Source organism: Narcine bancroftii, chromosome 5, assembly GCF_036971445.1.
Source record: "Narcine bancroftii isolate sNarBan1 chromosome 5, sNarBan1.hap1, whole genome shotgun sequence".
Lineage (NCBI taxonomy): Eukaryota > Metazoa > Chordata > Chondrichthyes > Torpediniformes > Narcinidae > Narcine > Narcine bancroftii.
In genome coordinates, this window is record NC_091473.1 from 187,125,234 (window position 1) to 187,145,723 (window position 20,490).

Here is a 20,490-nt window from a genome sequence, read left to right on the forward strand (position 1 = left end):
AAAGATTAAAGAGGGACTGGAGGGTCAAATTCTTCACACAGATGGTGGTGGGTCTGTGGAATGAGCTACCAGAGTAAGAGGTGCAGGCAAGGGATGTTGAGACATGAACATGGGTAGATGAAATTTAGAGAGACATGGGTTAAACACAGTTAAACAAACTCATGCGAGGCAATTGGATTGAACATGATGGGCTGAAGGGCCTGTTCCATGCTGTATAATTCTGACGCCCTCCTCTCTATCTCCCTCCCTCCTTCCTCTCTCCCTCCTCTCCTGCTCCCTCTTGCCCCCATCCTCTATGTCCATTCCTCCTTCCTCTCCTGCTCCCTCTTGCCCCTCTCTCCCCTTCTCACTATCTCTCACCCTCTCTCTCCCCACTCTCTCCCTCATGCTCCCTCTCTCTTTCTCTCCCTCCCTCCTCTGCTGCTCCCTCTTGCCCCTGTCCTCCCTCTCTCCCCCTCTCTCCCCTCCCTATCCCCTCTCTCCCCTCCCTATCCCCTCCCTATCCCCTCTCTCTACCCTCCCCCCACTAAATCTCCTCTCTCCCCCTCTCTCTACCCTCATCCCCTCATTATCTCTATCTCCCCCTCTCTTTCTCTCTCCCTCCTCTCTCACCCTCCCCACCTCCTCTATCCTCACCCCCCACTCTCCTCCTCACTACCTCCTCTATCTCCCCCTCACTATCTCTCACCTCTCTACTTCCTCTATCTCCTCTCTCTACCCTCACCACCTCCTCTTATCTCCCTCTCTCTCTCTCCCCATCTCTTCCTCTCACCCTCCTCACCTCCTCACTTCCTGTCTCTCCCACAGTGCGAACCAAGGGTTCCCCGGCCTGGCTGCCACCCCCGCCGGAGAGGACACACCTCGACATACCCAGAATTCTTGTCCGATTCCTTTCTGTGCCTACCTGTCCGTACCTGAGTTGGTGGCGAGGCGCCGCCTGAGCCCGTGAGCCCTGGGAGAAGGGGCGGAGTGGAGGGGAAATCCCACCGTGGACGCCCTTGCCTTATCAGGTGGCAAATGGCTCGATCCCCGTGGCGATTCAACATATTCGTTTGAAGGAGAAGGGACTTTGAACCGAAACTTGGCTCCGGTGACTGCATTCCTGCAAGATGGTAAGTTTGGTCAACAGATTTCAAACATCCAAACTTTTGCGCCCTCCAGAAAAACTTTCTCAGCGCAACTTTCTTTGATCGAAAGTCCTCGGGGCCGCTCTGGGAAATGGGAGTTTTTAATGTCATTGTTTATTTAATGGGCTGATTTCTCCGCAGTGGATAACCCGGCGGGGTGGGGGGTGGCTTCTTTTCGTGTCTTGAGAAGGAGGGGAGGGGGCAGACCTTGGGCGTAAAAGATAGGGAAACTCAGCAGGTCCAACTACCGAGAGAGCAAAGTAAGGACGTAGGATCCACGTTTCGGACAGGAGGGGAACGTGGTGCACCCACAACGACCTCAGTGTCACCCAAACCAAGGAGCTGATTGATTGTTGGACCAGAGAGCCAGTGATCAGGATTCAGGGGTAAAATCACAGGATTCTGTTTGACACCGGTGGTTAAGGGAACAAAGCATACAGATGCTGGAGAAACTGAGCAGGTCAAACAGTGCCATTGTGTAGCAAAGGTAAAAGATACATCACCAACGTTTCAGGCTTGAGCCCTGTCATCAAGGTGTCACCAATGTTTCGGGCTTGAGCGCTTGATTGAGGTGTCACCAACGTTTCGGGCAAGTCCTTCATCAAGGCGGAGAGGGTGATCAAAGTTAAGCTCTTGGAAGTCACTATTCTTTTTAAAACATTTAGGTCTACAGCATGGTTAACAGGCCACTTGGGCCCACGAGTCAGTGCCACCCAATCTATACCCCCCTCCTGTTTCGAACGGTGGGAGGAAACCGGAGGCCCAACCCCATGCAGAATGTACAAACTCTTTACAGACAGTGTGGGTCTCGAACCCTGGTCCAGACCCGATCACTGGTGATGTGAAGGCACCACCAAATGTTCCGCCCTCTCTCGGAGGATCTTTCCTGGACCCAACACGCTAATGGCACCATGGAGAAAGCAGGTCAGTGCCTCGCCTTCCACAGGGGTGGGTGGAGGTTTCAGTATGACGTCGGACACCCTAGAAAATTTCGACAGAGGTGTGGGGGGAAAGTGCGCTGGCCAGCTGTGTCACGGTCTGGTGTAAGGGACAACAATGCCCCTAAGCGTAAAGCCCTGCAAAAGGTAGTGGACACAGCCCAGGACATCATGGGCAAAACCCTCCTTGTGTCTGCATGGAATTTCTCCGGGTGCTCCGGTTTCCTCCCACCGTTCAAAACGTACCAAGGGTTTTGGTCAGCTGGATGTAATTGGGTGGCATGGGCTCATGGGCCTGTACCGTGCCATATGTCTAAATTTTTTTTTAAATTATGACTCGCACCCCCCAGGTTCAGGAACAGCTGCTATCCCTCCACCATCACTCTCCTCAACAACAAACTCAATCAGGGACTCGTTTAAGAACTCTTACACTTTATTGAATTTCATTTCTCTTTTGCACAGTCAGTTTGTTTACATTTCTTTATGTGTTTACATGTGCACAGTTTTTTTTTTGCACATGTTAACTCTGCCTGACTGCAGGAAAATGAATTTCAGGGATATACGTGATGTCATGTATGTACTCTGACAATAAAACTGAGATTTATCTTTGCTGTATTAAGTACCCACTGAGTTTCTCCAGCATCGTGTTCCTCAATCATGGGGCCGGTAGACTTTCATGTTTTACTTTTGGAATTGTGTGCTGGGCTTTCAGCCTTGGTTGTGTCACTTCTCAGATAAACCATCCCAGCTGGATTGTATCTCTGGCAGAAACTGGTGGTGGTGGGGAGGGGGGGTGGTGACCATTTATTTTTCGTTTGTGTTTTGGGGAGAGGTATACTCACACCACCAGGATCAGGAACAGCTGCTCCCCCTCCACCATCAATAACCAGCTCAATCAGGGACTCACAGTTTACCCATTATAGATCACTGAATATTTATTTTCTGCATTTCAGATTTCTGAAATGATTTCTGGTTTATTGTCAGAGAACATCACGTACAACCCTGAGATCCTTTTTCCTATAGGCCAGGCAGAATTACCACTTGTTAGTAGGGCAAAAAAAAAACTACTCAACATACACGTTACTTTTCTCACTTTTGTAGATGTATCTATTGAGAAATAGGTTTTTTTGCATTACCAATAAGTAGAAATTCTGCCTGGCCCCCAGGAAAAAGAATCTCTGTATGTGATGTCATGTACATCAAGTCAAGTGTATCGTCATCTGATTGTACAAGTACAACTGGACAAAACACTGTTCTCCGGTCCTCGGTGCAAAAAATGCAGACACACAACCAGACATAACAAGCATACAGACAAGCAATACATAGGCAGGACAAGTATTATTTTGTAAATATGAGGGTCTCGCGAGGTCAGTTTGAGCAGACCCTTTGGTCGACCAGCATTCTCTCTCCCCGTGGGAAGAAGCTGTCCTCAGCCTGGCGGTGCTGGTTCTGAAACTCCTGTATCTCTTTCCCCGACGGAAGCAGCTGGAAGATGCCGTGAGTGGGGTGGGAAGGGGGTCCTCAATGGCTTTTCACACGTCCTCTTCAGTTAACGATCACGTTGATGGTGGGTGGGGAGGGACTCTGACGATAAATCTGAACCCTCAGCTTTGAACCGGTTGTCCCCATAATGTTTCTGACAGGGCAGAAAATTGGTACATGATGGAAGAAGCAGGCAGGGCTCCAGAAATACTCAGCTGGTCTTGCAGCGTCTGTAGGAGATATATTCCCGACGTTTCGGGCCTGAGTCCTGAGTCAAGGTTTGAGTAAAGGGCAGCAAGGTACCTGAATTAAAAGGCTGGGGAGGCAGGAAGAAAGGGCAGGGGAAGGGGTGCAGACTAACAGACAAATGGTGTTAATTGAATGTGGATGGGACACAGGAAAGGTGGGAATTGACTGGGGGAAGGGAGGAGTGTTTTTGGCTCTGAAAGGAGACAGCGAAAAGGGGAAGAGAGAGACAGATGGAGGAAAGGATGGGGTTGGCTAATGGAAACAGGAGAAGTTGATGTTAATGGCGTCCAGTTGGAGGGTGCCCAGACGGAAGATGAGGTGTCGTTCCTCCAGTTTGCAGCTGGTCTCAGTCTGGCAGGACGTGAGACCACGGATGGACAAAGCAGATGCCGGGGTCAAGTGCAAAGCACAAGTGTGCTGGAGAAACTCAGCAGGTCATGCAGTGTCCACAGGGAGTGAAGGGCTAACTGGCCGTCCAAATGGGAGGGGAATCCCAGGAATGTGCCACCATTTTAAGGAGTGGTTCCTCTCCAAAGCGACACCCCCAGACACCCACCCCCAGTCTCAAGCTATGCCTCGCTGGGGTCTCCCCCCATCCCTCCCAGGGCAAACGTTCTCGAGGCATCTCCACCTCCAAAGTGGGGATGGAGGAGAGGAGCAAGAGGAGGGGGTGGGGGTAAGGCCGACATATCTCGCAGCCCATTGGGGAAATCACCCAAGGGGGAGGGAGGGAGGATATCGGAGCATCTCCCCCTCCAACCCATTGGAGGATGGGGCAGGAGCCTGACCAAAAGCAAATTTGGGCCATTCAGCCCATCGTGTTTGCTTCACCAATCCAATCCTAGCTGACGTGTTTTTCCTTTCATCCCCATTCTCCTGCTTCTCTCTGTGACCTTTCATACCCTTGAACCTCTCAACCTCTGCTTTAAATCTACCCGACAGCTTGAATGAGACAAAATTCCACAGATTCCCTGCCCTCTGGCTGAATGAACTGCTTTCGAAATGAAGGGGCCACTTTCATTCTGAGCCTACTGGACCCAGATTTTCCCACCAGTCAAAAAGTCTCCTCCACCTCTACTGTACAAGAAATAGGAGTAGATTAACCGTCCCGTCGAGCCTGCTCCGCCATTCAACGAGATGGTGGCTGATCTGATGATAGGCTCATCCTGCCTTTTCTCCATATCCCTTAATTCCCAAACTGTGTAAAAATCTACCCAACCTTATCTTAAATATATTTACTGAGGTCGCCTCCACGGCTTCAACGGGCAGCAAATTCCACCGATTCCCCGCCCTCTGGGAAAAACAGTTCCTCCTCATCTCCATTTCGAACCTTGAGGCTAAGTCCCCTAGTTCTGGTCTCCCCCACCAATAGGAACCAACTTATCGACCTCTATCTTATAGACAGACGCCTTTCATAATTTTATAAATTTCTGTAAGATCCTCTCTCATTCTAAATTCCAGCGAGAACAGTCCCAGACGATTCAATCTCTCCTCATAGGCCAACCCCAGTCATCCCTGGAATCAACCTGGTGAACCTCCTCTGCACCGCCTCCAAAGCTAGTCCATCCTTCCTCAAGTAAGGAGATCAGAACTGCACACAGTTCTCCAGATGCGGCCTCACCGGGACCTTGTACAGTTGCAGCATAACCTCCCTGCTCTCAAATTCAATCCTTCCAGCAGTGAAGGCCAACGTTCCATTTGCCTTCTCGATCGCCTACTGGACCTGCAAACTAACCTATTGTGATTCATGCCTGGGTCGGCGCCAAGGGTGGGCATCTGAGGGCACTATCCCCCCAAAATGAGGTACTGTGCCCCCCCCCCCATACAGTTACAGCCATCGCTAGCCATCAGACCTACTCCCTACCCTTTCAGCGTCACTAATGTCTATAGCCTGACCCACGCTAGCAGCTCTTCACCTGCCCCCGGCCACGCCATTAGCGTGTGAAAGCCTTGGTATGATCTAGTGTCGCTTGACGCAATAAAAGGAGAGCCATAGTCTACTTTGGAGGGGTGGATGGTGTTAATGACAGGTAAGTCCCAACATCCAGTAGCAACACCCCCCTCCCCTGGTTGACAGGCAGGTCCCAGCTAGCACCCCTCCCTCATTTAAATAATAATCTCATCTTCCAGTCCTTTCAACATTTGGTAGGTTTCAGTGAGATTCTTCCCTGCACCCCCCTCCCCACTGTACCCCCCCATCTTTATGAACTCCAGTGAGTACGCCTTCACCCCCGTGACCACATGGGTTCCCCCCCCAGGTGGTCTGGTTTCCTCCCGTGCCATGCTGGGACGAGGTTACAGTTCCCTCTGCCTTTAATTCCACCTCCATCTGGGTCTTCCTCTCCCCTCCTACCCTCTGTCCTGGTTAGCTTCAACGACTCCATGCTTGTTCCTTCTCACCCTGCAGGGTCCCAAACATTCACAAATTATACATTAAAATTTTTAATTTAGACATACCCACAGTAGCAGGCCATTTTGGCCCACAAGTCCGTGCTGCCCAATTTACACCCCCAGTGCGTTTTGAACAGCAGGGAGGAAACCGGAGCCCCCCTGGGGAAATCCCACGCAGACCCGGGGAGAACATACAGACAGCGCTGGATTCGAACCCTGGTCCCGATCGCTGGCACTGCAAAGGTGTTGCGAGGCTACCAATCCACACGAGGTTGCTGAACAAGATCAGAGCCGATGGATTTACCGGCGTGGGTAGAACATTGGCTGGTTGGCAGGAAACGGAAAGTGGGAATAAAGGGATCCCATTCAGGTTAGCTACCGGTTTCCAGTGGTGTTCTGCAGGGGTCGGTGTTGGGGCCACTTCTCTTTACGTTGTATATAAATGATGCGGATCGTGGAGTAGATGGCTTTGTGGCTAAATTTGCAGAGAATACCAAAATACCAAAATTTGCAGAGGATACGGAAAGGCTGCAGGGATACGGAAAGGCTGCAGAGAGACTTGGGTCAGAGCTTCTCAACCTTTTTTGGTGCTCTGGCTATTCAGGTGGTATGTGAGTGGGGGAAAGAAAAGGTTGAGAATCACTAGATTAGGAGAACAGACAAAGTGGTGGCAGATGAAATACATTGTTGGTAGAACTTTGGTAGAAGAATGAGATGGGCGGATGATTATTTAGATGGGGAGAGGATTCTAAATTGGAAGGGGCAGGGAGTCCTCGTGCAGGATACACTGCAGGTGAACCTCCAGCTTGAGTTGGTGGTGATGAAGGCGAATGCAGTGTTGACGTTTATTTCTACAGAGATGGGATACAAGAGCAGGGATATAATGTGGATATAATGTGACCAGGATGTTTCCTCGTGGGAGGGGAATCCTGGACAAGAGGGCACAACTTCAGGATAAATGGGCGTCAACTTAAAACAGAGACGTGGAGAAATGTCTTTAGCCAGAGGGTTGGGAGTCTGTGGAACTTGTTGACATGGGCGGCTGTGGAATTCAGACAGAAATTGACAGGTATTTGATTAGTCGGGGCAGCAGGGGTTACGGGGAGAAAGCCAGGGAGTGGGGCTGAATGGGAGGATGGATCAGCTCATGATAGAATGGCGGGACAGACTCAATGGGCTGATATCTTGTTACCTTGTGACTTCCCAATCTTCTGATCTGTTGGGCTGCCATCAATGTTTCGTGGTTCTCAACCTTTTTCTTTCCACTCACATCCCACGTTAAGTATTCCCTCTGCCGTCAGTGCTCTGTGATTAGTAAGGGATTGCTTAAGGTGGGATGTGAGTGTGAAGGGAAGGTTGAGAATCACTGCTCTCGACCCAATTGTTACTGAAATATTTTGCTTGACAAAAATTGTCATTGGACCATTTCCTTTGGAGATCCGAACCCATGCACATAACGAGTGATTGAAGGACGATTAAAACAGTGGTGTTCAAACTTTTTCTTTCCACCCACACCCCACCTTAAGCAATCCTTTACTCATCACAGAGCACCTGATGGCCTAGGGATTACTTAACGTGGTATGTGAATAGAAAGAGAAAGGTTGAGAACCACTGTGTTAAACCATTTTTCACAGCATGAATCAAATTGTTCCAATGTATAATTAACAGAGGCTGTTATCGTCTCCATTTAATACGTGTCCATTATAATTTCCTTCCCTGCATTTAAAGTTGGGCTCTCTTGTGATAACCATTTCCTGGTAAGAGTTTTTTTAAAAATTAGCCACCAGCAGTATATTCATTAAATATTTATCTCTGTTTAAATCCCTCATAATGTTGTATATCAAATCTCCCTTCTTTTTATGCATCTAACTTGCTTAACCTTTCCCTGTAACCCTGTTCCTGAAGTCCGGGTAACATCTTAGTAACTCTCTGTACTCTTTCAATCTTATTGATATCTTTCCTGTAATCTTTCCTGCACACAATACTCCAAATTTGACCTCACCAATGTCTTATACAACCTCACCAATATTGATTTATGAAAGCCAAGATGCCAAAAAGTAATCTTTAAGACTCTATCCACCTGTGATGCCACTTTCAAGGAACTATGTATCTGTGTTCCCAGATCTCCCTGTTCTACCGCACTGCTCAGTGCCCCGACCGTTTACCGTGTAACATGACGAACTGATTTATTTGTTTTTTTAATAAAATGTAATTTATACCAATATTTGTACCTGTAACACTGCTCGGAAAACAACGAATTTTGTGACATGTTCATAACATTACATTCTGATGGTGATTTGGAATTTTAATTTCCCCTGTGTCGGGACCCGCATTTTTTTAAAAATACAATTTTTTTCATGTGAGTACAAAATATTTCTGTTTGACTATTTTTTTTTTTGCTGACCTGCTTCCATGGTTCCCTTATGTTGCTGCTCAAAACTTTTCCAGATTTCAGGTTCATAGCTTCTCTGCCAAGCTGCTGAGTTTTGGAAGGAAAAATGTTAGATCAGATGGTTATCGAAACAGCAAGCAATTGCAGCTTGCTGCCGTGCAGAAGGACTTGGGAGGGCTTGTGCATGAATTGCAGAAGGTTGGTTTGCAGGTGCAGGAGGATAACAACAAGGCAAATGGGCCAGCATTGCTGGCGGGATTGAGTTTAGGAGCAGGGAGGTTCTGCTGCTACTGTTCAAGGCTGTGGTGAGGCCACATCTGGAGAAATGTGAGCAGTTCCAGTCTCCTAACTTGAGGAAGGATGGACTGGCTTTGGGGACGATGCAGAGGAGGTTCACCAGGCTGATTCCAGAGACGAGGGGGTTACCTGTGAGGTGAGATTGAATCGTCTGGGACTGTACTCACTGGAATTTAGAAGAATGAGAGGGGACCTTATAGAAATGTATAAAATTATGAATATGATAGAGGTAGGTAAGACATTTCCATTGGTGGGGGAGACCTCAAGGTTCAGATTTAGGATGGAGATAAATTTTAAAATTTATTTAATTAAAAAAATTTAGATATACAGCACAATAACAGGTCATTTCAGCCCACGAGTCCATGCCGCCCAACTTACACCCCATTAATCTACACCCCCGGTACTTTTTGAAGGGTGGGAGTAAACCAGAGCCCCCGGAGAAAACCCACACAGACTGGGGAATGAGTACAGACCTCGCAGGCAGTGCAGGGCTCGAATCCCGGTCCGCTCCTGATCGCTGGCATTACGCCAATTGGAATCAATCTACTGAACCTCCTCTGCAGCCCCTCCACAGCCTGTCCATCCTTCCTCAAGTAAGGAGACCAGAACTGCACGCAGTTCTCCAGATGAGGCCTCACCAGCACCTTGTACAGTTGCAGCAGAATCTCCTTGCTCCTAAATTCAATCCCTCCAACGATGAAGGCCAACGTCCCATTGACCCTCTTCATAGCCTGCTTCACCTGCAAACCAACCTATTGCGATTCACGCACATAAATTCCACTACCCGCACATCTGCCCGAGCCCCATGTGCCATAAGGGCAGGATTCCCCTTGTCCTCACCTACTACCCCACCAGCCTCCATGTCTGCCACCTACAGGAGCCCTTCTTGCCGTCAGCACCCTCTCAAATGCCAGTAAGCGATTGTCTCCTTTGGTTGCCATTCGGACAAAGGTTGGGTCTGAGGGGCCTTCACCAGCGTGGCTGCATGGTGCCAGTGGAGGGGGTGGGGTGCGGGAGGAGAGTCTTGCCCTCCTTGGTGCGTGGGCTGCAGGGTGGAAAGCAGTGGATGTGCGAAGAAAGGTGTGTGAATTCTTCTTTGTGTTCCAGGAAGGCCTGGAACAGTCAACCGCAAACATGTCCCCACATGCAGGGCTCGATTCCAATCTCTGCCTGCCGATGGGTGTGGGTGTGTCTGTGTGCGCGCGCACATTTGAGGGGGGAGAGGAGTTTGCATCTTCTTCCTGAGATCCCACCCCCCACTAAGATTCCCCCCCCCCCAATTGCTCCCATGCCCCCGATTTACCAGCCCTCTCTCGCCTCCTGGTTCTGATATCCAGTAGCCCTTCAGCCAGTCTCCAGTCGCCTGCCTCCATGTTGTGGGACTGGGTGAGTTCCTCCAGCATTTCTGTGTTTTTACAACAATCTTTTGGGTTTCACTCCAGCAGTCCACAGCCTTTGACTGCAGTTGCCCGCAGCCTGCAACTGGCTGCCGCCTGTGTGTCCTTCAGCCCCCTCACTGGTCCACTGCCGCAGTTAACGTCCCATGGGTTGTCTCCCAGGTTTCTCCTCAAACAGAGGGGTGGTCTCCTCATTTTCTGGTGCCTTCGTAGTACGCTGCCCAGCACAGGGGCAGCCCCGACATCAGAATTACAACCCCAGTGACCCGGGTTTGAGTCCCGCACTGTCTGTAAGGAGTTTGTGCATCTCCCCATGTCTGAGTGGGTTTGCTCTGGGGGCTCCTGTTCCCTCCCTCCATTCAGGAGTTGTAGGTTCATTGGGGTATTTGGATGGCACGGGATCATGGGCTGGAAGGACCTGTTATCGTGCTTTGGGTCTAAATTTAAATGTAAAATTATTGGATAAGTCATGGTGGGCGCTGAAATTTGGCCCGTTTATTGTTCGGTGGGATAGCAGAGGAAAATTGATGGGCCAATGGCATTTTCCACTTCACTTCTTCCGTATGCCCAGATGGTGATGGCTTTGAGTGGAGTGTGAGGCTCCAGCATTGGGAGGTCGAGCCAATGGCTGATTGTGGTACATTTTGTGCACACACAGGGGAGCAAGGAGCGATATCATTGGCAGGCGCAGAACGTCAAGCAGTCAGGGGTGGATGACATGGTGCTGCTCTCCAAAATCACAGACGATGCAATTGTGGCCAACCTCAAGAAGCGATACATGGATGATTACATCTTCGTATCCTTTTCCTGGCTGGGTGGTAAGTGGGGACGGATCTGTCACTGTGTAGCACTGGGGTTCAGTACTGGTGGGGACAGGTCTGTCACTGTGTAACACTGGGGTACAGTACTGGTGGGGATAGGCCTGTCCCTGTGTAATTCCGGGGTACAGTACTGGTGGGGATGGGTCTGTTTCTGTGTAACACTGGGGTACAGTACCTGTGGGGACGTATCTGTCACTGTGTAACACTGGGGTACAGTACTGGTGGGGATGGGTCTGTCACAGTGTAACACTGGGGTACAGTACTGGTGGGGACGGGTCTGTCCCTGTGTAATTCCAGGGTACAGTACTGGTGAGGACCATGCAGCGATACAGTATGGTGTGGACTGTGATGAGGTCGAAGTGTACTGGTGAGTTAAAACCCCGTGTGTAATGTTGGGCTATTGCCTGGCAGGAAAGTCCAATGCCACCAGTTGGTCTGTGACCTCAGATTTTAACATCGAGTTTTATGATCAAGCATCAGAGCTCAGGATACGAACCTCAATGTAAGCTTTAAATCCTCCTTGATTTATCCTTGACCCAAGGAACACAGACATACATTGGGCCTGTTCTCATCTCCGTCAACCCCTTCAAACCACTGCCGTATTTCACCGACCGCGAGGTCGAGCTGTACCAGGGCGCGGTGAGTGTTGCATTGAACCGAAAATGAAATGTCTCCCAGCAGGGCAGACAGCACTTGGAGAATCTGTAAATCTGAGAAATGAGCCCTTCGGCCCACCTTGCTGGTGCTGGCCAAGATGCCTTTCTCTGCCCATCCTGTTCAACCCCTATTCCTCCATCACTCTATTCTCTCGGGGCCAATCCAGCAATTGCATTGCATCTGCCTCCAACATAAGACACAAGAGCAGAAATAGGCCATTCAGCCCATTGGGCCCGGCCCACCATTCAATCACAAGCTGATCCATTTTCCCACTCAGCCCCCACTGCCTGGCTTTCTCCCCGTAACCTTTGATGCTCTGGCTCATCAAGAACTGATAAATACTCCCAATGGCCCAGCCTCCACAACTGCCCATGGCAAGAAATTCCACAGATTGGGCCCTTCTCTGGCTAAGAAATTCCTCCATATCTAATGCTGGGGATGGCCAGCCTCCACCCCTAGTCCAATCTCAGGCGCAGGTGTTGAGATCAGGCAAGTGTGAAACAGGCAATTGTATTGCAGGCACATCCGATTAAAGGTAGAACGGACCAAGTGCTGGGGAGAGACCCTGTGCAAGTCTGAGAGAGTTCAGTGTCCCTGTTAGGAGTGGTCTGGTGTGAAAGGCCAAACCCCACCCCCCATTCCTGTCCCAGGACACTGAACGGCTGATTCAGTGCAAAAGGGGCTTTAATGAGACAACCTGTACAGGTTCCTTGGGCAGAGAATTCCACAAAATTCTCCCCTCTCTGGAGGAACCAGTTCCTCCTCATCGCTGTCCTAAATCCGCTCCCCAGAATCTTGATGTCCCGTCCCCTAGTTCTAGTCTTGCCTACCAGTAGAAGCCACGTTCCTGTCTCTATCTCATCAATCCTCTCTTGTTTGTAATGATCAATCCTCAGGCTCTCCAGAGAAAATCAATGCCAAGAACCGTTTTATTGTCATGTAATAGTGCAGAACATAATATTACGCGAAATTGTCCTCTGCCTGCCACAAGGCAAAGAATTGCCATTAGTGACACCCGGCGCCCCTCACAGTACAAAAGAGTCCCCTCAGGATGACTGGATTCGCCTGCACGCAGCCTCTGCAGCCACACGGTAGTGAAGGCCAAGCAACCATGGTAGTGCAGGCTGGGTAACCACAGGGACACAGGCTTGGTACCCATGGCAACATGGGCCTGGCAACCACGGTAGTGCAGGCTGGGCAACCATGGTAGTGCAGGCCTGGGCACTGGCATTTTCACCACAGGATGCTGTGCAGTCCAATGCCACTTCTTTCACTGAGGTTCTGTTATTGATAGGATGGTTATTCTCCCCTCCACTCCCTTCTCTCCCCTCCCCCCTTCTCCCCCTCCCTTCTTCTCCTCCCCCCACAATCTCACCTTTTCCCCTCCTCTCCCCTTCTCTCCTCCTTCTCCCCCTCCCTCCCCTTTGCTTCTTTTCCCATTCTCCCTTTCCTCCCCTTCCCTTTTCTCTCCCACTCCTCCCCTTCTCCCCCACTTCTATCTTCTTTCCTCTCCTCCCATCCTTCTCTGCCTTCCCCTTCCTCCATTCTCTCCCCCTCCCCATGTACTCCTTCTTCCCCTTTTCTCCCTCCCCTCCTTGCTCCCTTCTCTCCCTCTCCTCTAGCTCACCTTCAACCCCACTTCTGCCCCTTCCCCCTTTCCCCTTCCCATTCTCCCCCACTCTCCCCTTTCCACCTTCTCCCCTTCTCTCCCCCTCCTCTTCCTCTCCCTTTCTCTCCCCTCCCCCCCCTTCCCCCTACCCCCTCTCCCAGTTTATAACGAGACCTTTGTCCCCACAGGCTCAGTATGAGAACCCTCCTCACATCTATGCCCTGGCTGACAACATGTACCGTAACATGATGATCGATTGTGAGAATCAGTGTGTCATTATCAGGTAACCACGTCCCCTCCACCCACCTCGCCATTCCTGCCATCTCCTTTCTTGCCCCATCTCATCTCAGTGAAGAAGGGGTTAAGTCCAAGTTAAATTTTAAATTTAGACCTACAGCACGGTAACAGGCCCTTCTGGCCCACAAGCCCGTGCCACCCAATTACACCCCCCCTGTATGTTTTTAGAGGGTGTGAGGAAACCAAGGCAGACACGGGGAGGACGCACAGACAGCGATGGGTTCAAAACCTGGTTTCTGGTGCTGTAACTGTGTTGTGCTAACATTGCCGCCCCTTTTTGGAATAATTTACTCATTTCATTTCTAAAAGACCCACAGTTACAGGATACAAGTATTTTGGAATTATTTAACTGGTTACAGGACACCATTCACCAGTCTCGCAGCCTGCCCATCCTGGTTTTGATGCTCCTGTACCCCCTTCCCAATGGTAGTGGGTCAAAGACCCCGTGTGCTGGATAGAAAGGGTCCTCGATAATTCTTTGAGCTCCATTTCTCCAGCGCTCCTGGCAAATGTCATCAAGAGAGGAAGGGGAGACCCCAGTGATCTTTGCAGCCGTTTTGACGACCCTCTGCGTTGACTTCCGGTCCGATGCTTTTTGCAGCTTCCGTTCCGCACAGTGAAGCAGCCAGACAGGTCCCTCTCAACGGTGCTCCTGTAAAATGTCAGGACACAATGCTGGAGAAACTCAGCAGGTTCTCACACTCATGGAACATTATTTATTTGTATATGTGAATACTTGTCCTGCATATGCACTGTTTGTCTGTACGTGTGTTATGTCTGGTTATGTGTCTGCGTGTTTTGCACCGAGGACCGGAGAATGCTGTTTCCTCGGGTACAATCAGATGACAATAAACTTGACTTGAGGAGGTCAAACAGTGTACTTTATATAGCAAAGATAGAGATAAATAACCAACATTTTGGGGTGGGGTATCTTTATCTGTGTTTTTACTTTAATTACGGTGTCTGGAGTCTTCACCCCTGCCCTATCGTGAAACGCTACAAAATCTCTTTGAGGGTGGCTGACCCTGAAGAAGTCCGAAGGGAGTTCTGTGGGATTCTCTCTCATTGCTCCCCTGCCACTTGGAAGCTTTACGACCGTGTCCCTACCCAGACTTGGGAAGGTCTTAAGCCTGAAATGGTGGTTATGCTTCTTTATCTTCAATTCAGCGATCATTGGTGGATTACAGATGGAGGGAGTGAGCACGTTTGTTTGAGGAAGTCATACATCTTGAATGGCAGCATGAATAAAGCACGACAGCGCCTCAACTTTCTCGGGAGTTTGCGGAGGTGTCAGAAATTTCTCCGGATGTGTGGGAAAGGGTGCTAATCACCAATACCCCCGAGCCTGAAGCCCCACAAAAGCGGGCGCAGCCCAGGACATCACGGGCAAAACCCTCCCCATCATCGAGAGCACCTGCGGGGAATGCTGCCATCGAAGGACAGCCACGATCATCTAGGATCCACGCCGCCCGGCGCGAACTCTGTTCTCTCTGCTGCCGTCAGGAAAGAGGTCTCGGTGCCACAAGACTCGCACCCACCAGGTTCGAGAACAGCTGCTTCCCCTCCATCATCAGACAAACTCAATCATTTAAGGACTCTTACTTGTGAACTTTATTGATTTTTTTTCTCTTTGTATTGCACAGTCAGTTTGTTTACATGTGTATGTTGTGTAAAGTTTTTTCCACTACCAGGAGTGGTAATTCTGCCCATCCCTCTCAGGGCTGCATGTGATGTCCTGTAAATACTCTGTCAATAAATCCAAATCTAATCTTTGCTGTTGGACGTGCTGAGTTTCTCCAGCTTTGCATTTTAACTTCACCCACGGTGTCTGCAGACATTCATGTTTCGCTCCTGTAACCTGTTGCCAGGGTGAGTGTTGCAGAGGTGTCTGCAAGCATTCCTGTTTGACTGAATATTTCAGTTTCTCTCCCCATAGCGGCGAGAGTGGAGCCGGCAAGACGGTTGGAGCCAAGTTCATCATGGGCTACATCTCCAAGGTGTCGGGAGGAGGACCCAAAGTGCAGGCAAGTCCTGGGGTCTGTGTGAAGTCCGTCGGCTCAAGCTGCATCGCATAGCCCCAGGGTCGGTGTCAGAAGAAGTCTTGGCGGGGTGGGGGGGGGGGGGGGTCGGCAGGCATCAGAGTAACCACACAGTCTGCGATGGAGGGTGGAGGGGTTTGCCTACCTGCCTACCAGGAACATCCACCGCCTTCCCCCTCCCTCCGATATCACAGACAAACAGACTGTTTATATTGTGTTGAGACTACGCTTGACACGAGTGACACGTGCTGCAGGTTGGGGTCACAATACCTCATTTGGGAGGGCAATGTCTGCAAATGCCCCCCCCCACCATGGTGCTGACCCTGTGCTTATGGGAGACCAGTCTACCTTCCACAGAAAGTCCTCAGGCACCAGATTAAATTAAAGTAGAACTTATGATGCAGGAATGGATATTTGGGGTGAAGAGAATTTCAAACATGGAATATTACAGCACAGTACAGACCCTTCTGCCTTCGATCTTGTACTGACCCAACTAAAAATAGCTAAACCTCTTGACCCTCTATTTTTCTTTCATCCGTGTACCTGTCTAATAAAGGTCTATTAAATGCCCCTAATGTTCCAGCCCCTGGTGAAGCATTGCATCCCCCATAGGATGGGCCAAATGGGTTCCCCCTCGATCATGTGAGTCCGATTCATCTAGCATGCGAAGATGCATATCATCTTCCAACCCTGTCGGCCACGCCTCGGAAGATGCGGAAGTGCTGAGGGTCCTCTTTGAAGGGCCGCCTTTTCCTTCCGGTGGGGGTGTGGGGGATCTCTATGCGGGATGCCGCTCTCCCCGTCAGAGGGATTGACCCGTTCTTTACCTGCCTGTCTCCTGCAGCAAGTTAAAGACATCATCCTGAAGTCCAACCCACTGCTGGAGGCTTTCGGGAATGCCAAGACGGTCCGGAACAACAACTCCAGCCGATTTGTACGTAGCGCGCTCTTCATTTGTGTCAAGTCCGGTCACCTTGTGTTACACAGGAGGCTTGCGCTCCTGGAAAATTGTAAAATTGTCCACAGCACAATTTTCGGTAACGCCCATCTCTGACAGCATTTGATGCTTCTTTTTTCATTTTGTGTTTGTTTAGTTAGATTGTATTTTCTCAGCGCATTCCATGTGGAACCATTGAACATTACAGTCCTTCTAGTCTGTGCCCAGTCCCACTGACCTGCCCCAGTCCATAGCCCTCCATACCTCTCCCATCCATGTACCTATCCAGATCCTTAAATGAGCCCACATTCACCTCTTCAGCTGGTAGCTCGACCCACACTCCCACCGCTCTCTGCGTGAAGAAGTTTTCCCCCTAAATCTTTCCCCTTTCATCCTTTACCCATGTCCTGTTGTTTCTCTCTCACCTACCCTCAGTGGAAAAAGCCTATCTATATTTATTCTGTCTATGCACGTCATAATTTTGTATACCTCTATCAAATCTCCCCTCATTCTTCTATGCTCCAGGGAACAAAGTTCTAACCTGTTTAATTTTTACCTGTTCCTGGAGTCTGGGCAACATCCCTGTAAATCTCCTCCGTACTCTTTCAATATTATCGATATCTTTCCTGTTGTTCGGTTACCAAAACTGCACACAATACTTCAGATTTGGCCTCACCAATGTCTTATACAAGTTTACCATCACATCCCAACTCCTGGACTCAAAACTTTGATTTATGAAAGCCAGTTTGCCAAAAGCTCTCTCCTATGTTCATAGGAGCAGGAGTCAGCCATTTGCCCCATCGAGCCTGCTCCGCCATTCGATGAGATCATGGCTGATCTGATGATCAGCTCATCTCCACCCACTTGCCTCTTCCCCATATCCCTTAATTCCCCAACTCTAAAAATATACCCAACCTTGTCTTAAAATGTATTTACTGAGGTCGGCTCCACTGCCTCAATGGTTAGCGAATTCCACAGATTCCCCGCCCTCTTGGAAAAGCAGTTCCTCCTCATCTCTGTCCTGGTTCTTGAGGCTACGTCCCCTCCATCTGGTCTCCCCCACTGATGGAAACATATTACCAACCTCAATCTTATCCGCGCCTTTAATAATTTTATGCATTTCCATACAATCCCCTCTCATTCTTCTGAATTCCAGCAAGTATAATCCCAGACGACACAGTCTCTCCTTAGGCCAACCCCTCTCATCTCTGGAATCAACCTGGTGAACCTCCTCTTTACGACCCTATCCTCCCGTGACGCCACTTTTAGGGAATCATGTATCTGTATTCCCAGATCCCTCTGTCCAATGGCCCTCTTCGGTGCTCTGCCATTTACTGTGCATGTCCTACCTCGGTTTTGGTGATGATCGAGTATTTTGGTGGTGATTGAGGGGGAAATTCTGTTGCACAAATCCTTGCGGTGGAGGGACCAACCACGTTGTTTATTCCTCACTGCTGTCGGATGACCAGCCTGTACCAGTAAAATAACATCGCCCCTTAAACTCCACTCGAACCGATCTCGCTGCAAACCGACTCCCCGCCCGGCGTTTGTTTCCGCCGAGATTTTGTTGACGGACGGGCTTTCTGGATGACAGGCAAAACAAGCCTTTTCTCCATCCTTCGTACATGTCGCTGAGACTGTTCTAAGTAAACATGGAACACACACACACACAGTGGCGACCACGTTTGCGTTCTGAGCAGACGTGGACCGTACACGGAGCTGAGAATGTGTTCCAAGCAGACTTGGACCATACACAGTGCTGAGATTGTGTTCTGAGCAGATGCGGACCATACACAGCCTGGTTTATCACAGCTGTCACCTGTTTCAGGGAAAGTACTTTGAGATCCAGTTCAGTCGAGGCGGGGAGCCAGATGGAGGCCGGATCTCCAACTTCCTCTTGGAGAAATCCCGTGTGGTGGCCCAGAACCCCGGGGAACGCAACTTCCACATCTTCTACCAGGTGGGCACAGAGCCTCCACCCGCTTCAGGGGGTGAGGAGAGGTGGAGGGAGGGGAGGTGGGGAAAGAGGAGGGAGGTGGAGAGATGAGAGGGAGGGGAGAGGGGGAAGAGGAGGGAGGTGGAGAGATGGGAGGGAGGGGAGAGGGGAGTCAAGGTCAAATTGGAGGGATCAGGCAGGGGTAGGTGAATAAGGGGGAGGGTCAGACAGATGGGGTGGAGGTGATGTGTTGGGAGGTACAGAGGGTTTGGAGGGGGAGGTGTGCGTTGTGGAGGTCAGGAGGAGTCGGTGGGATTGGTTGGGAGTGGGTGGGGTGGGGGAAGGAGGGTTGGGATGGTGTAACGTGGGCACTGGCCAAGGGTGGGAGAGATGATGGCAATGTCTCAGCCCTGGGTAACGGAGGAGGGAAGTAGTCTGATGTTCCGTTCTAAACACTAGTACTTCCTTCTTTCCCCCTCCCTTCCCTCCCTCTCTTCCCCGCCCTTCCTTCCTTCTCTCCCCATCCTCTCCTCCCTCTTTCCCCTGCCCTTCTTTCCTCATCTTTTGTCCTTCCCTCCCTCTTCCCCCACCCCTCTCCCCGACCCTTTCCCCTCTCCTTCCCCCCTCCTGCTCCCTTTATCCCCTCTCCCCATATCCCCTCCGTCTCCCCCTACCCCTCTCTGTGTCCCTTGTCTCCCCCTCTCACTCCCCCATCTCTCTCCATCTCTTCCCTCCTCAGCTCCTGGAGGGAGCCAGCCCAGAGGAACAGACAAACCTGGGGGTGACCACTCCCAAATACTATTACTACCTCAACCAGTCTGCCACCTACAAAATCGATGACATCAATGACAACCAGGAGTTTGCCGAGACCATGGTGAGTTCTCCGTCTTGGCCAGGTGCTGCCTGAGTGGTCGTGGACCTCCCGCTCAGATCACAAGAACTCTGTGAGGCCATTCGGCCTGTTCAGTCTGCTGCCCCTTTCTACAGATGGTGCTGACACTTCCTCAACTGTCGACCGGGAACAAACCGCTCCATGTTCCATGACACATTTTCCTTGCCTGCTCTTTCTCTCTCATTCTCTTTCTGTTACCCCTCTTCCCTCCCTGTTTTCTCTTTCTTTTGTTCTCTCCATTCTTCCCCTTTCCTTCCATTCTTGCCCCCTCCCTCCTTTCTCACCCCCTCCCTCTTTTCTCAACCCCTCCCTCCTTTCTTGCCCCTTTTCTCACCCCCTCCCTCCTCATCCCTCTCCCTCCTTTCTCACCCTCCCACCTCCCTCCTTTCTTCCCCTCACCTCTGTGCCCAAACGGACTGCAGTCACTGCCTGAGAGATGTTGCTCTCCAAATGTGTGGGCAGCTGGAGGTGGTGGGCAAGTGGAAGGAAGGAATGGCTGAAGTAAATGCTCTCCCTCCCCCTCTTCCCCTTCCACCTCCCGCTTTCCCTCCCCCTCTTCCCTCTCCCTCATCCCCTGCCCTCCCTCTCCCCTACCCTCAACTCCCTCTCCCCCCAATTCCCCTTCCCCTCTCCCTTCTACTTCTCCTCCCTGTCCCCTACATTTCTTCAACCCCCTCTCCTCTCCCCTCTCTCTCCCCCTCGCCCTCTACTGTTTCCATCCTCTCCCCTTCCCCTTTCTCTCTCCCCTTCCCCTTTCTCTCTCCCCTTCCCCTTTCTCTCTCCCCTTCCCCTTTCTCTCTCCCCTTCCCCTTTCTCTCTCCCCTTCCCCTCTCTCTCCCCCCTTCCCCTCTCTCTCCCCCCTTCCCCTCTCTCTCCCCTTCCCCTCTCTCTCCCCCCTTCCCCTCTCTCTCCCCTTCTCCTCTCTCTCCCCCTTCCCATTTCTCTCCCCCTTCCCCTCTCTCTCCCCTTCCCCTCTCTCCCCTTACCCCCTCTCTCCCCCTTTCCCTATCCCATCCCGCTACACACCCC

The 20,490-nt window shown here is 50.7% G+C and overlaps 1 protein-coding gene across 1 annotated transcript in view; it reads left to right on the forward strand.

Moving 5' to 3' along the window:
* Positions 1–745: 745 nt before the first annotated feature.
* myo1eb (myosin IEb) overlaps positions 746–20,490 on the forward strand; it is a 40,368-nt gene continuing 20,623 nt past the window's right edge. Inside the window, exons 1-8 of the mRNA XM_069942443.1 lie at positions 746–1,112; positions 10,932–11,069; positions 11,644–11,733; positions 13,549–13,643; positions 15,594–15,681; positions 16,541–16,630; positions 18,462–18,593; positions 19,309–19,443. Coding sequence (XP_069798544.1) covers positions 1,110–1,112; positions 10,932–11,069; positions 11,644–11,733; positions 13,549–13,643; positions 15,594–15,681; positions 16,541–16,630; positions 18,462–18,593; positions 19,309–19,443 — 771 coding nt within the window. The 5' untranslated portion in view covers positions 746–1,109. The remainder of the gene's footprint in view (positions 1,113–10,931; positions 11,070–11,643; positions 11,734–13,548; positions 13,644–15,593; positions 15,682–16,540; positions 16,631–18,461; positions 18,594–19,308; positions 19,444–20,490) is intronic.